Below are 17341 nucleotides of genomic sequence, written 5' to 3' on the forward strand. Positions count from 1 at the left end.
ATTCATTCATTCATTCTCCCACCACTCCCCAGAGGCTCGTGGTGGTTACAAATACAATATACAATACATAATCACCCTTAAAACTAAGATTTAAAACCCCATTAACCACAATTCAAGACATATTGCAACAACCCCCCCCCCATAAAAACCCCTACTATCCTCTGGGGGGTGGATATGGGGCGGCAATTGTAAGCCACCAGGAGAGTGGTCCAAAGGGGGGGGGGGGTCAGATCTTCTTTAGTGCACCGGCGGAAGACCTGGCGGAAGAGCTCCGTCTTACAGACACTGCGGAATGCCAAAGGCCTCCCGTAGGCCCCGTAGCTATTGTGGGAGCTCATTCCACCAGGTAAGGGCCAGGACTGAAAAGGCCCTGACCCTGGTCGAGGCCAAGCACGCTTCCCTGGGGCCGGGCATGATTTATAGCTTGAAATGCAATTATCTTAAAGCACCGGGCCGCAGCTTCCTCTTCCCACCTCAACCCCCGCAACGAGAAGCTCGCCAGGCCAGCGACGCATGTGTGGACCTGCCACACATGTACGTTCGCGCCTGACATGAGCAAACACGCGTGCGGCAGTTTTGCCCATGTGTGTTTGCGCCCCCTGATGGGAGCGCAAACATGCATGCGCAGCAGGCCCCTGCACATGCACAAAAATGCCGCACGTTCACGTTTGTGGCCCCGCTGGGCACGCCAGCAGATGCACGGCAGGTCCACATTATGCGCATTTGTACAGGGCTGCCGCACATGCGCGGGGGCCCAGTCCGCAACCTGGAAAAGGTTGCGGATCGCTGATCCATACAGTAGGTCAGGCTTTCTCAACCAGGGTTTCATGAATCCCTGGGGCTTCTTGATAGTCCTGAAAATGAGTGTGAATTTATTGCATTTTATATATTTTTATAGTTTGTTAAACATTTATCAGTTGACATAACCATATATGGTTATGCCACTATTGCTAATGATGGACTTGGAGGGGGGTGGGAAGGAGAGGCTCTGGGTGGGCAATGTACACAGCCATGCTTCCCAATCATATTCTGTACTAGGGTTGGGTGATTTGGGGTCCAAAGTGGTCATTTGCGCCTGAGGTAGCCAGCAGTGTGTGTGTGGGGGGGGGGGGGAGGCATGAGCAGTGGCTGCTTTGGACACCGAAGCATCCAACCCTATGTACAGACTTCTGGAGTTTCTCGAAGCCTGAAGAGTATTTCAGGTGTTTCTCAATGATAAAAAGTTGGGAAAGGCTACAGTAGGTGGTAGATATGAATCACATGTTTTTACAGTGGTATACTTTTGAATAAAGAGCCTCTTGTGGCGCAGAGTGGTAAGGCAGCCGCCTGAAAGCTTTGCCCATGAGGTTGGGAGTTCGATCCCAGCAGCCGGCTCAAGGTTGACTCAGCCTTCCATCCTTCCGAGGTCGGTAAAATGAGTACCCAGCTTGCTGCTGGGGGGTAAACGGTAATGACTGGGGAAGGCACTGGCAAACCACCCCGTATTGAGTCTGCCATGAAAACGCTAGAGGCCGTCACCCCAAGGGTCAGACATGACTCGGTGCTTGCACAGGGGATACCTTTACCTTTACCTTTACTTTTGAATAACAAATAAATTATTAAAATTAATAATTAAATTATTGACACATGGTTTTTGAAGTTTCTTGATTTCTACTATTCATGTTTGAAGATTTAAGCTTCAAATGCACTAGTGTTGCAATTTGAGTTGTTTTAGATAGTGGCATATATGCCTTCTGAATATAGTGCAAGTGACATCAGACCTAGTAAATTTTAAGAAATTGGGCTGTCCCTTTAGTTCAAATACAGATAATGAGAAGCTATTATCCCTTTTTCCTTTTCAGAAGAGGTGAGAGTATAACTTACTGTGCAGTTGTATGTTATGCTTTCAGCTATAGCTGAAAAATACATGAATTCAGTTAGCTACCCAGATAACAGTTGCATGCCTCCTGTTCCACTATCTTACTTTGAAAAAACTAATTCAACAGCTGGAGACTTTGCTGCCATTTATAAGTTGCATCAAAAAGCTGTGTTGTATGTAGCCTTGTATCTAGCCTAGTCAGCACTACCTGGAGGCATAATTTACCCCACTGCATAAGCGCTCTCCCCCCCCCCCACTGCTCCTTGAAACTCAACTGGTGTCTGCTATACTGTCGTGTAGGTGTCAGACCAAAATTTTCTTCTTGCCCAGGCTTTCAGTGACGAGTTCCATCTTTTTAGTCATTTTGTGATCTGCTTCTGGTCTGAAGCCTGTTTTATAGATATTTCTATGCTGCTTTGATGTCCTTGGTTTGCCTTACATTGTTGCCTTTATTTGTCTACTGACCATTTATGATTACTTTATTTGTAAATCACCCACTCCACAGATGCAGCATAAAAATCTCCTAAATAGTGAGAATTAAAGGGATTATTGCACCATAGTGTAAGATTGGCTGCAGAGGAAGGGGAGAGGGAACTATAGCATAGTCTACCACCATGATTTAAAATCTAATGTTATTTGAAATGCATGCAAGTTGTATACAGCTAGGAGCATTTCAGTTTCTAAATCCCTCTCTCAAAGCATTGTATGAATTGATACATAGTCATGAAGTAATGAATAAATGTCTAATATTCTTATAGACAAGGCACAGTTACTTGAAATAGCCAAAGCAAATGCAGCCGCCATGTGTGCCAAGGCTGGTGTGCCTCTGCCACCAAGCCTTATGCCTGTTGTTACTCCAGAAAAGAAGGAAGAGAAAGTTACCCAGAAGTCAGCAAAAGAGACAATAATGGAACTCACTGAGGTAAGAGTGAAATGTAAAAACTTAGCTTAAAAAGCAATTGATTTTTCAATAAAAGTGATTTCTGCTTCAGCCTGATAAAAATTTGTTTCAGAAACCACAGGATTTTCAAAGAATCTCATACTTAGGGTTGGATATAGTATATAGTATGTTTTGCAAGATTATTTAGATTACCTGATGGGAGTGATAAAGTGGCTTTAGCATGTGTGTGTGTAGACATGATTAATTCGATTTACTAGGATCAAAGCCTGTTTTAAAAATAGGCTCTTAAGAGGGCAGGATAATGGATTGTTTTAAAAGTTTGATTTTTTTTAGAAATGCAAGAAGATTGCACAGAGCCAGGAAGATGATGTGATTGTAAATAAACCTCATGTGTCTGATGAAGAGGAAGAAGAACATCCCTTTATTAATCATCCTTTTAAACTGAATGAACCCAAACCTATTTTTTTCAACTTAACTGTAAGTGCTGTAAAATCATAAATTATAGGACTATTTTTCTTCTTCTTCTTATATAATAATTTTGAAGATGTAATTGTGACATCTAGCAAACTGGAGTAATACTGTTTTATTGCAAATTTATCCAAATGTAATGCAACCCCCCAGACATATTACGTATAAAATACATTAAAAGTTTATTTATATACTTTAACTTCTATGTGAATGCAAGTTGACCCCTTCTTTTTGTGATGGCAATTCTTTTGTGTAGATACAGTACTTACAAAAAAAATTAATTCAGTGCAGCAACTCCAGAAATGTTCATTCATTATCGAACATTTATATCCTTCATTTCCAGTTAGTTAAGTACACAAATCTGCCTACAAATGAGTTTTGTGATAAGTATAAAAATGCTGCATCAGTAAAACAATAGTTCACACTAATGGTCAAAATAGAATACCCCTCATCCTGCTGCTTCCCTAAGGATTCAAGGGATCACTACATCAATGGGGCAGCCAATTTCTCTTACTACAGCTGGTTAATTTGGTAGACACACTTATTTTTTTACAGACATGTTTTATTAAACATACTAAGAATTTGTTAAGACTATTTATATATATGTCTATAATTGTGCATAATTATAGTCTGCTTTTTTTTTAGACTCCTACAATAAAGCCAGCTCCTCCAAAAAACCAGGTTACTTTGACAAAGGAGTTTCCTGTCTCTTCTGGATCTCAACACAGGAAAAAAGAAGCAGATAGTGCATATGGAGAATGGGTCCCAGTTGAAAAGAACAAAGAGGAAAACAAAGATGATGTCTTCCCTAATCCAGCTACCCTGGAGGTAGGGATTAGAAATATTTTGACAACTTTAACAAAAGTGGGAGTATTAGCTATGAATCTTCAAAATGTATAAGAAGTAGGAAACCTCCATAGGAAGCTCTAAGGATTTGTATACAAACAGAGGAGATTCTAAGTTAATCTCATTCATGTACATGTGTGCCATCAGGGACATGATTGAGGTAGGGACTCAGCGTGCTCCTGACTAACGTAGTAACGTTTATCGTGCTTCTTTTTAACTCTGTGTACCTATCTGTTGGACCATAAGGAAGGCTGAGCATCAAAGAATTGAGACTTTTGAACTCTGGTGCTGGAGAAGACTCTTGCGAGTCCCTTGGACTGCAAGGCAAACAAACTGGTCAGTCCTAGAGGAGATCAGCCCTGACTGCTCCTTAGAAGGCCAGATCCTGAAGATGAAACTCAAATACTTTGGCCACCTCATGAGAAGGAAGGACTCCCTGGAGAAGAGCCTAATGCTGGGAGCGATTGAGGGCAAAAGAAAAAGGGGATGACAGAGAATGAGGCGGCTGCGAGGAGTCACTGAAGCAGTCAGTGCAAGCTTAAATGGACTCCGGGGAATGGTACAGGAAGGCCTGGAGGATCATTGTCCATGGGGTCGCAATGGGTCAGACACGACTTTGCAACTAACAACAACAACCTATCCGTGATTCATTTTCCTTGCTCATATATTAGAATATGACAGAATATTGGGGTATTATATAGATATTAAACCTTTTCCAGGTAATGTCTCATGTATTTTCTGATATTATATCTACCCTCTAGCCTGTGGATATCTCCTCTGCACTAAGTGAACGGACAATAGCTCAAAAGAGGCTTACTGAAAATACTTTTGATCTGGAAGCAATGTGTCTATTAAACCGGGCACAGGAACGGGTATGTTACATTTTTGTTTTGTTTTCTGGATACTTTTTGATGTATGTACTCTAAATGCTTATATCACCACATTTTGGTACAACATCCCTAAGATACCTAATAGTATACTATTATACTATATACCATTATATACCATTATATTGTTACCATTATATTGTTATACTAAATATTGCTGTAAAACCAAACCTAGGAAAAATATTAAAATAAACCAAAATAACATAAACAGAAAAACTTCAAAAATATCAATTTGATAAAACTTAACATACAGAGGAAGCAAAAAAACCCCACAGCCCCTAATAAAGATGTTTTAAACAATCTTCCTGTGTAGGAATGTTCTCCAGTCTTAGTGTCATCACAAAAGGGCCAAGTCACTTATTGCCACCTGATGGAAGTGTGATTTAGAGTATCATTTCATCAAATAGCATGATTATTCATACATGTGATTGTATTCTAGTGTTTTTGGCTAGCTAGACTGGATTATTTTAATTTAAAATTACATATCGTAGGACAAGCTCTTACTAAGATGACCCAGGCTAGACCAATCTCATCAGATCTTGAGAGCTAACCAGGGGTCAGCCCTGGTTAGAATTTGAATGGGAGACCATAAGGGAGTTCCAGGGTTGCTGTGGAGAGGCAGGCTATAGCAAACTACCTCTATATGTCTTATTGTGAAAACCTTACTGGGGTGATAAGTTGGCTGCAACTTGATGATACTTTCTACTACCCCTCAGTGGGATAAAACGAAAGTTTGTTTCGTAGTTCAGTAAATGTATTAACATAATGCCAGATTTTAAAAACATTATTGTTTTGAATATTGTCATTCAGAGTGGCTTTTATTCTTATTTTTAATAGTAATCCAAATGTTCTATACCATTTTATGTGCTCAGAGCAGTTTATATGTGAATTAAAATAAAATTTTAAAATAGTCAAAACATCAAAATTAACTATTGAACATCAAAAAAGCACTCAGTGAAATTAAAACTTCTGTCAAATGCTCATCTAAAAATGAAAGGTTGACATTCTTAGCAATAATTAAGAGACATAGCTTCCCTCACCTCCGTTGGTAAAGAATTCCAGAAGGTCGGTGCCTCCACTGAATAGTCTCTAGATCTTACCCCTGCCGTTCTCGCTTGACAGAGTGAGGACACCACAAGTGAGTCTGTGGGGCTGATCACAGCTGATGTGCAGGCTTATATGAAGAAAGGGGATCCTTCAGGTATGTCATGAAGGACACTAAAAGCTAGAACCAATATCTTGAGTTAAGCCCACCCAGAAGCAGATTAACAACTTAACACAGCTGGAGTATTCCATGTGACAAAAAAAATGCGGTATACTTCCTGGAGTTGCTGAAGCTTCCAAGCTGTCTTCAAGAGCAGCTTTACATGGAGTGCATTAAAGCGATTAAGTCTGGAAATTACAGACCCTTGGATCAGGATGAGAAAGTCAGGCTGGTCTAGAAGAGAGAAGAGTCAGTGGAAGCAAGATGCCAGTGGAAAAAGATAATCCTGGCAACAGCACCTAACTGCTGTTCAGAAAGCTTGTCTAAGTTCCTGTGGCCTATTACTTGTTCAGATTCGGTAACTACAGTGACATCTCCCCCAGTCAAGCCAATCTCTTTCAGAACAATAATTCTTCATCACCTTGTCTTGTTTGGATTCAGTTATCTACTTGACCTTTCCTTTCAAGGCACTGGTTCATATGTGTGTAACCATGTTAAATTAAAAAATAATAAAGAACTGACAACTGGGTCATTGGTAAAGATCTATTCTTGCTGACCAGAGGGATGGGGAACAGCAGAGAGAGTATAGTTTTACTTCCTCTTAAAATTGCATTGATTTCTAAAATAATGAAGGTATGCTGTCAGAATGTTTGATTTTAAACTGCTTTGAAATATACTTCTTCAGTGACTTGCTGCATCAAGTTTTTCATATGCATTTCCACATTTGAGAACTTTCTGGTCCATTATATTGTTATGCTTTCTTACTATTGCAGATTGATGCCTGGGCTCAGCTGAATTCTCTACCAGGCCAGTTTACAGGAAGTACCGGTGCACAGGTCTTGTCTTCAGAACAGTTATCCAACAGCGGTCCCCAGGCTTGGATTAAAAAGGTAGATGATATTCAGACAGATGAGTCCAATTGTCACAGGTTAAGCTCCTTTGAAGTCACTGGAAGAAGTGATAATGACACACTTAGGACACTAATAGCCTCATAAAATATGTGCATAAAATAAACTGAGTTTATTTACTTTTTTGTTCTGTCAAGATGTGTGCGTGCGCTCTTGTTTTGGAATCTGTATCTACACTGCCTAATTAGCTCTGTGTTAATACTGGTTTGGTAGGTAAACTGTAGAAACGGAGAGAATGTTCTATGCTGACATATTAAAACATGTATTTACTCCTATGGTTACTGTTATCTTGTGCTGAAATTATCCTGAAATGTGGGTATAATCAACTATGGTAGTTCTGTTACTGATGTTGTCAGAACTTGATCTGATTCCTGATTTAAGTGGAGTTTTGGATAATGAACAGGGCTGTAAAAATGCATTTGCTCACTTCCCTTTGTTGAGTAATTTTTTGGACCTGAAGAGATTAAGCTGCAAATGGAGATTGAGGCTCTGTGTAGTGTTCAATATTCTCTAGTTTTTTACCTTCTCACTGTCAGTTTGTAAAAAAAACAGAAACCCTCAGACTTTTGATTCCTACCTGATCTACTTTTCTGTACCATCAAAAGTGTCAGACTTGCTTAGTTAGCTCCCAAAGAGGAGACTTTACTCTAGGTTTTTTTGCAGTGTGGGAAAAATGTAGGAGAAACTAGGCTTGGGTCTTCTCCACCCAAGGGAGGAAAAACAGGTGTCTGATACAGAGGAATACAGAAGATAGTAAATAGTAGACTGTGTCTCATAGAAGAAGGCAAGAAACAAAACACTTGTACAAGTTGTTGGGGTCAGAATTATATGTAGAGCAGGAGTGTTGTAGAATAAAGGTGGGAGGAGGATCAGAACATAAACAAGTCTGATTTGAATTAGTGGTTGACAAATAAATATATAAATGTAAAATGAGGTGCCAGAAAAGGAAATGAAAAGGTAGCCAAAACAAACTTTGATACCTCTAAGGAGCAAATCTTGTGGGAACTTTGAGTTTGTTCTATGAGCTGGATATGGCACTATGCAGGTAGATTTGAGAATTAACTATACTTGAAAGTTCAGGAAATCCCTGAAGGGTGAGCTTGTATGTTTGGCAAGCATATGTATATTTTTACAGCCTTGACAATAAATAAGTTATCTCTTCTCAACTGCTCCATCAGAATTAATTTTATCCACTGATAGCTCTGATTGGTTTGTGTAGAACACCAGTTTTGGAGCCAGCTGATAATAAAAAGTGGCTTGTAGTTGATTAAGTAGAGCTGAGTGTAGTTGAGTTAAAATAAGCACCTAGATACAGTAACTGAAGAGTTTTATAATTGTGTTCTGTTGATAAAATGTACTATACACTTTTACACTTTTGTAATTAAAATATATGGGAAATACTGTAAATATATTATCTGTAAATAATTTATCTCTTGATCTGGTTTTCTTTGTGGGAATAAAAGTGGAAAACCAGTGGTCATAGATTGCTGTTGTCATGAAATCACAGCAACCGGTTTAGGAAAGCTTTTAATGATACTTCTGTTGTATGTCTTTCATCCCCCATGTACAGTTCACAAAAAGATCGTATGTGCTGTAATTTAATTGGCAGTGTATCTATTAGGCAAATGCCAGTATTGTTATTATTTTTAATAAAATCGCAATAGAATGGACAAGTGGTTTTTGAATTGACATCCTAATTAAAAGCAGAAGAGTTTAAAGCGTTCCCCATTGTAGCAAGAAACTTGACGTTGTTTCCATCTTTAAGCATTTACCACTTTATAGCAATTTACCAGTGACTTTGCTTTGCTTGCGAGACTTTTTGTATGGATTGAGTGGCAGATGTTCAGAGACTATGAAAGTTCCACGTTTACCTTTCTGTGCTTAGTTCATAATGTAGCTGGTGGCGTCAAGTGAAACTAGGTTGTTTGCGGCCTCCATTTCTTAGGCATCTCAAGAGGAGAACTGCCCACTGTGAGCTGTGCTGTTTTGCTGTTCCATAACACAAAAATATGTTCAAAATTGTAACATGTGGAGAGTAAACAATATTACTTTCTTCCCTGCCCCCTTGTCTCCTAAGCCATCTATGATGTCTCAGTCATTTTAGTACGCTCTATTCTTAGTGCAAGGATCAATAGGACTTTGAAAGTGGATTTGCCAAGTGTGGACAGAGTACTGCTGGGGAAATTTAGCATAATGACAATTTGCTGAATATCTGGTTGGGATTTTAATTAACCATTAATTAATCCCACCCCAGATCATATTATGTAGTTTGTTCCACCTTGAATCCCCAAAAATTGTTAGGTAGAACATTTCTCCTCTAAAGTTTCTGAGGTGGGTCTGCCTCTTTTATCAAGTTTGGCACCCATCTGTATTTGTATGCTTCCTGAGTTCAGAGGGCTTCTGCAGTAATAAATGGTAATGTTTCAAATTTCGGTAAGATTATATGCAGCTTGAAAGGGTCCTATTTAGATGATTTTTAGTATTATCTAGAGAGGGCTCTTCATCAGAAAATGTTAGATTTGTTACAGAGATATGTATTGTCCTTTCCTCCTTGCAGCTTTGTAGTTGAATGGGGCAAATAAGGATGCTGTGAGAAGAATAGCAGAATAAAGGGTTGGATTGGATCCTGTGGCTCTTTTTTTTACTGGTATGAGCAGTCTTCTGTTGATGCATATAGCAGAAGGTGTTTTCTGCCAGGGAAAGCTGTGCTGTGGACAGAGTGGCTCTGCAGGTTCCTAATAATTTCATGTTAAGTAGCTTTAAACTTGGTAATGAAAACACTTTTCTACAGCAGGGTTGGTGTTCAATTCACTTCCACTCCAGTCCTATGTCCAGTACGGAAATAGATGGGTTTATACTAGCATTATTCTGGAGTTCGTATTTCTCAGGAGAGTTCCAGTGGAATTTAACTTCTAGGAAAACATGCATATAATTTGAGCATTTAATTTGTAAGTGATCCACAACCAAAATGTTCACTCCCCCCCCCCCAAGCAAAAAATTGTGATAGTTTTGCTTGGGGAAGTGAACGTTTATTGCTTTGGGCTCAACTGTGTGGTGAACTCTTTAGGAAATCTTGAGTGGTGTTGATAATTTGCCTAAGGTGTGAAATACTGCATCTACATTTTAAAGATTGAAATATTTCCTTTTGTTTTTAAAAATTGAGAAGGAAGAACATATTGCGTTATTTGGAGTTAACTTGCAAGTTATGCCTGTTAATATGCACTTCATGTTGTAGAAAAGAAATTGCTTTTTAAAAAGTAGCAATCTGTTGTCTGGTTTCGTTTTCATTTGTTTGATTTCTTTTTAGTTATGTAATTTAAAATGTTTGGGCATTAGGTTGTTCAACAGTATCCCTAAAGGAACAGCCTCAGTCAGAATTTATTTCTATTCTGCATTATCAATGGTGTAATTGGTTCACAAATGCAAAAAATATATTAAACTCTTCATAGTACATACGCAATACATTCATTCTTCTTTTAGGTTTGTGTATTTGCATATTGGTCAAAAATCTGTGGTGACATATCGTAGACCCTTTGGATAGCGAAGCTGTAGAATACATAGATCCTAATCTAAAGAACTACACTACTAATTCATTGTACCCAAAGGAGGTTCATTTCTGAAAAGGAAGTTCCTCCCTTGCCACATGGCAAGTCTCTTTTGAACCGGATTGAAATTTCATACGCAGTTAATGAATTGGCAGGTGAGCTTGCCATTTAACTGGAAAAAGTAAAAATAATAACATGTGCCCTAGGCCTGAAGTAGCACTTTTTGGATCTTGATGTAGTTATGTTTTTCTTTTTAATCTTAAATATATTTGGATTTTTCTCAAACGTATCACCTAATTTCTAAGCCTCAAATTTGCTACACAAAATAATGTTGAATAGCTTTGATTTTATTGTTTGAGTTTAATTTTCACATCATATACTAAATTTTGTAGGTATTAAAAAGTTTGGGCCACTAGAAGCTCTGAAATACTACTTTCTCATACAACCCTCATTGCCAGTTCGGATAAGTGAAAAGATGTTATTTCACTTCCATGAAAGAGGGGAGCTAAACAAGGTATTTCTTAAGGAAGGGCAGCTCCAAGAGATTTTGGGTAAAATGGGGATGAGCATGTGAGAGTGTTTGTATGTATGAGTTACTCAGTTGACCTGAAAGCTGCACTCTTCTGAAGCTCCCCCTATTCCAGTACTGTGTCCCCTTCAGGATCTAGATTTCATCCGGAGGGCCTTGACTGCGCTGACCATACATGATTGCTGCAATGAACAAGAGTCCTGCTGCTGAGAGTGCCCAGGTGAAAAAATTTATAGGAGAAGGGGGTAGAGCTTCATTGGTGTTGGACTATAATAATGATCTTCCCTTACTTCAGAAGTCAGTGACTGCCAATATTAATGCCTCCTGAGAGCAATGCAAGATCCACCAACAAAGTAAGCATCTCCTTGTAAAAACAGACAAGGGAATTGGGGGCAGGGGCGGGGCAGACATTTTAATTTCATTTAGAAGATGGGCTGATAGGTTCCTGACATTTGAGTAAGGTGTGAAAATTGCTTGCTATTTCTAGACTTTCTCAGAAGGTTTAAATTTTAAATTGGTGGAACTCTGATCATTTCATTGTACACTGGAAGAAAAACTTTCCAGAACCTGTATATTTATTGTACCATCAAATTAAAACAAGTTGGGATGCATTAAATTAATAGTTTCAATTCAGGCTGATTATGAACCTTCACAAAAGTACTTTCTTGTCTGTAACAAAAGTGCTTTCTGTTGGTAATGTATTTTAGGGAAGGACTGTTTCATGTGCATATCCACATATATATCTCTACTGAAGCAGAGAATCTAGCATTTGGTATTTTCATTATCAAATATTCTTTGAAAAGGAGCATTTCTGCAATTATGATTGCAGAAAATAACTTGGGATATACGTGCACTGAAAACTCAGAAGCCACAGTTAGCTGGTATGGAATCCAGTGAGCTGGAAATAGGACTTCAGTGCCTTTCACAGCTCCCAGTTTCTTCCCTTTACTCTCCCTTTAGTAGGTCTGAGACCCCCAAACTCAGTGTGTTGAATTCTATGGAACTGTTCCACTAGGGATGGTGTTTTCCTTTGATGCAAACAGCCTTCCTGTAATGCAAGAGGCTCTTCTAGTGCAAGAGCCTCCTGTGTCAGTAAGAAGGCTTCTTGCACAGGAGGAAAATGTAGTAGATACACATAACATAATTTGAACACGTAATATTGGTTTCTTTGAGGCCAGATTTGGCATAATTGCCTCCTTCCTGTGCTTGGTGATCCCTGGAGTTCTGCTACATTAAAGGCATAGAAAGTTGTTCTAACTCTGCTTTCCCCCCTTCCATGTATCGCCCACCAACTTACATGGCTGTCTCTGTTTAATAAAATCAAGTGTCAATGGACAAGCTATTTACATTTGCCCACAAGAAGTGCTGGTGACTGCATCCTGAGAAGCACTGATATGGGTCAGAATAGATGGTCTGTCTGCTAGACAGCAATATAACTAAAGTTTATTTAACCGTTATTATAGGCTATGCAAATATACTCAGTAGCAGACATGGTCTGCTCACTGTAGTCCATTGTTCTGTGTTTTTCTTATAGGTGTTCACCCTTGCACCCAGGATTGGGTATTGTTGGAGTTCCCATTTGTGTGGGCTTTTCTTGGCATTGAATGAATCTGGTAAATTGTAATTTCTTACCTCTTTGGTTCCTAACCCTTCATGTGCCAGCCTAGACATCACAATGGACTTTCATTTTTGGTGTTGATTCCTCTTTCCAGAAGTTCTTGCTGTTTCTTAGGTTGTAATAATTGCTTGGCTTGTAAACATAATGTGGATCAACTTTCCCCAGACCTAGATAAAGGAAATAGAGTCACCAAACTTTGACTCTGTCTATTGGTAGGAGAGCTAATGATTCATAGAGAAAAAATTGCCATAGAAGCAACATAGTAAATATTGTAATGAGTATACCATAGTACATATGTTTTAAATGCTTTTGAATCACTAACAGAAATAAAGATATAGGTCTCTATTATTTTAAACAAATATTTGCTGTTAAAATTATACTATAGAATATTCTAATAAATAAATATTTGGGATATTCTAATTCTCCATCTTGTTTAGATCAGTGTTACTTAATTCTACTTTAGTGTACTAGCCTTAATTTGTTTAGACTCACAGGTACTTTGTATGAATTCTTGCTAACTGGGAATTGTTGTTAGAGTAACGTTCCTTTAGGAGCAGAATAAAAGAAGAGGGCTTTCTCTCATAATCACGCTGACCATTTATGCACTGGGAACTTCACTGCCCCAGCTCCCGTGCAGGAGCACAAATTGGGGGTGGATGAGGCGCACCAGGCCAAATGCTCCCCAGTGTGGGTGCAGGAAGAGGTGGGGCAACCTGCCACGACTATAACCTGCAACCTGGCATGAAACCTCCAGTGCATAAACGGTCGCTGGGAGTTAATGGCCATTTCTAACATTTCAAACACTTGTTGAATTTCCAGATGATGCTCACTGAACTTTGTATGAAGCTTACCCTAAATTTGCTAATGCAATTTCAGTCTGAAGAGTTTCTGTTTTGGCAGCTGCCATATAAAATGCAGAACATTTTCTCATCTGGATGAGTTGAACCAGTTCTCACAGGTTGCTGCAGTTAGGAAGTGTTCTGAAATAGTATGTTGACCTTCAAAGGCTTATTTGGATGCCAAATGTTTAGTGACTAAAACTAGCGTTCTCAACTCTGCAGCATTTGGTATATTTATGAAATGTAGTCCAGAGGAAGTTAGGTATTCTGAAATCCTATTGAAATCAATGGGATTTAAATACTTAATCCCAATGGGTTCCAGTTGGACTTAAGCCCCCACTCCTGTATTTCCTTTGGATTCTCCCTTAAAAGTGCTGAAGTATGATAATCACTGGACTAGCTAACAGAGTAACCATTTAGGAAATGGGATACTCTTTTCATATCATTGCTTTTCAAAGTTGAACTGCAAAAATAGAAACAGACTTCAATATATCTTCTGGGTTTAAGACTGTGGTGTCTTGCTTTTAAACCTGAAAAGGCTGTTCATTCCCCCACATCCCAACCATTATTTTGGAAAGTATTAAAAGACCTCATCAGAAAAAAATTTGTCCTTGTCATCTTTGTGAACTTGGGTGATGAAGCAGACATTGATGCATGTTCTGTCATTGAAAAGCAGGCACAAAAGAGGAGTTTGAATTTTGGGTGAAATTTTCTGGGTTTTATATTCTCTGGGCCATTGCCTTTTGCTAATGAGAGGTTCCTGCAAATGAGTGGGAGGAGGAAAGTGGAAGTAAGTAAAAGCCATTCTAGGTGTGTCAACTTCAGGCAGTTGGTATCTGGCATTAGCTAATATGTCTCTGTTTATGCAGACTGCATGGCTTGCACCAATCAAAACATTTTAGTGAGAGAGGTAATCCCTGCTTCAGTTCAGCTTGTTATATCAGAGCACCTTTTTCTAGAGTAATACCCAGTCGCATGGTGTACAAGAATAGTGGGACCGATGTTATGCATGTTCTGGCAGTTTTACCATTTAGTTTCATAACATCAGAAATGGGGAGCTTGATTCATATTGCCAAGGGTATGTGTCATATTTTTTATGAAGAATAGATCACTCATTAGACTGATCTGTACTCTTCACTTGCTTTCACAATCTTTTTTTTTCAGTAAGTGAAAACAAATTAAACCTCAGATTGAAAGCAAAGGATTACTTGATGCATAGATTGATACTTTTGTATCTTACAAAAGACTACATGAGAATGATGACTGTTTTCATTACCAATGTATATATTTAACACTAGCAGTTTGTTGCATTGGGTGGAGCAGAAAAGAGAGATGATAGTTCACAGAATAGCCTGTGAACTTTCACCCCTCTATATGGAAACTTGTTTCAGGGCCAAATCTGCCTTGTAGCTGCCTCCTTGCCACGGTCATTGCCAGCCCTACTATTCACAACACTGCGGCCATCGAGGCCTAGGTACGTAAACGTTTAAGGAGTTTTTACAGAAAAGAGAATGCCTTTAAACTTGTTTGATAATCTTATGCCATCTAATAGTATGACTCTAATGATAATTCAGGAAAACTGTTACATGCTGTTATTGAACTGTGGCTAAGTCCTGTCTGTTTTAAAAATGCTTGGACCTTTCTCTTGGGGATTTTCAGAACAAATGAAGTGTATAGTTTGTGTAAAATAGGGAAAATGTTGGATTTTTAAAAAATCTATTCTTAATATCATAACTTTCATATCTTAGTGTTTCCGTCTTACTCAATAATTAGGTCCACTTGATATCAGTTACCTTTAACAGTGCTTTCACAGGAAGAGTAGAGATTCAGTGAAATCAAGTAGCGTATTTAAAATTCTTGTAACTTTTTATAAATGCAGGGGTAAATACAATAGAATTATTTTAAATTTTCAATTGTGGATTCAGATATTTACTTTTAGAACATTTCTACATATATTTGTGAAAAAGTTTCTAACACATGAAACCTGGCTTAAAATGTGAGGGAAAACATATCTTTGTTTCACTTGATCTATAAATTAAAACTCTTGAAAGCTTCTGTGATTTATTTTTTAAAGAAAAGGCTAAACAATGTGTTTCTTTGTACTTTTTTCTTTGGGTAGGATCAGTTTCTCAGAGCTGCTCCTGTAACTGGAGGAATGGGCGCCCAACTAATGAGAAAGATGGGATGGAGAGAAGGAGAAGGCCTGGGGAAAAATAAAGAAGGAAGCAAGGAACCTATTTTAGTTGATTTTAAGACAGATCGAAAAGGTGAGCTTTTCTGTTTGAATTTGACTGCTGTATACTAATTGTCCTCATTCAGCAAAGATATTCCAAATGTGCAAGCAGGTTTTTGCATGAGGATCACTTGCCTGCTGTAGCAGTGCCCAGCTCACAGAAGATAGCATCTAGAATTCAATATTTTCATGTAGCTCTTATAGTCCATTTAATACCAGATGGTATTAGCATTGATCACTCATCTCTGCAGGTGGTAAAAGATGTGGTTTAAGCACATATGTATCAATACATCACGTATGCTCCCCAGGCCCCGCCACCTCGAAGAGGCGGCGGGTGTTCTCCGATGGGCCTGGGGAGCGGCGGGCATCCATGGCATGGGGGAAAGCCCGTAGGGGCCCACAGCCCCAATCCGCACGCCAACGAGGGAGGTAGGGGGCCGGAGAACGCTCCCCAGGCCCCATGGGCCGGTGGCAGGTGCGCTCTGCCAGGCCTCAGGAGCGCCCCAGATCCGTGGTGGGAAGCGCCCAGGAGGGGGCTGGGAAATGCTTCCCCACGCCCCTGGGACGCTGGATGTGCTCGCCGTGGGGCAGGGCCCTTCCAGGCCCATCCTTAGGGATGGGCTTGGAATCTTGTAGGCTAATAAAACAATTCAGCAGATTGAGCATTCCTCAATTTCTCAGTGAGTGTGTGGCACTGAAGGTCACATTTCTTTCTATAGTAGTGCTTTATTGAGAAAAGATGCAAAATTTATTTACCTAGTTTCCTTCTAAAAGGGGCTTCTCTTTGCAGATGTTTGTTGTTCTAACAATATTGAATGTCATGTAAATTCAGTGCTATGAATGCCAAATATGAATGTAAAGTATGCCAAAGGTCTAATGTAGTATTCAAGTGAGGTATAGGATCATAATGGAGCTGTTGGCAAGTATGACAAAACGTTGATGTGTTCCTAAGTGCTGTTTTGTTAGAATTTTAGAGATTTTAGAGATTTTAAAACGTTAGATTTCAGCAAATTTGGTAGACTAGTACAACAAAACAAATTCAGAGTCCAGTGGCACCTTTAAGACCAGCAAAGATTTATTCAAGGTGTGAGCTTTCGAGTGCAAGCACTCAGAGTTAGTCTGAGGAAGAGTGCTTGGACTCGAAAGCTCATGCCTTGAATAAATCTTTGTTCGTCTTAAAGGTGCCACTGGATTCTGAATTTGTTTTGTTGTGCTGTTTCAGACCAACACAGCTACCCACTTGAATCTATCCGTGGTAGACTAGTGTTTGATAAGCTTCATCCTATTTGGATCACTATGCTGATTTGTAACCTCTTTGCAGACAGATTTTCTTAGGTTCTTGCTGTTATACCAGCATACTAGAAAGAATTTAAAGTTGCAACTCAGCTCCATCTGCACTTTGTTGAAGATTTACTATGTGCTGCACCCTAAGTCAGTGGTCCCCAACCTTTATTAGGCTGGGGACCGGCAGGGCATTGGGCCGCGCCCGCAGGGACCGCGCAGGC

At 39.3% G+C, this 17341-nt stretch overlaps 1 protein-coding gene across 7 annotated transcripts in view; it reads left to right on the forward strand.

Annotated features, from left to right (window-relative positions):
• Positions 1-17341, forward strand: part of SON (SON DNA and RNA binding protein) — a 39565-nt gene that overhangs the window by 16239 nt on the left and 5985 nt on the right. The window contains exons 4-11 of one of the 7 annotated variants that reach the window (XR_013231927.1): positions 2617-2780; positions 3093-3236; positions 3873-4055; positions 4835-4945; positions 6938-7054; positions 11279-11499; positions 12681-12759; positions 14995-15079. Coding sequence is in view for 4 of the 7 variants with exons in the window: in XM_077342604.1 (XP_077198719.1) it covers positions 2617-2780; positions 3093-3236; positions 3873-4055; positions 4835-4945; positions 6938-7054; positions 15723-15870 (867 nt within the window). In the remaining 3 variants the exon portion in view is untranslated. The other 6 variants (XR_013231928.1, XR_013231926.1, XM_077342607.1 and 3 more) reach the window with 6 other exon arrangements.

Source organism: Paroedura picta, chromosome 6 (assembly GCF_049243985.1).
Source record: "Paroedura picta isolate Pp20150507F chromosome 6, Ppicta_v3.0, whole genome shotgun sequence".
Classification (NCBI taxonomy): Eukaryota; Metazoa; Chordata; class Lepidosauria; order Squamata; family Gekkonidae; genus Paroedura; species Paroedura picta.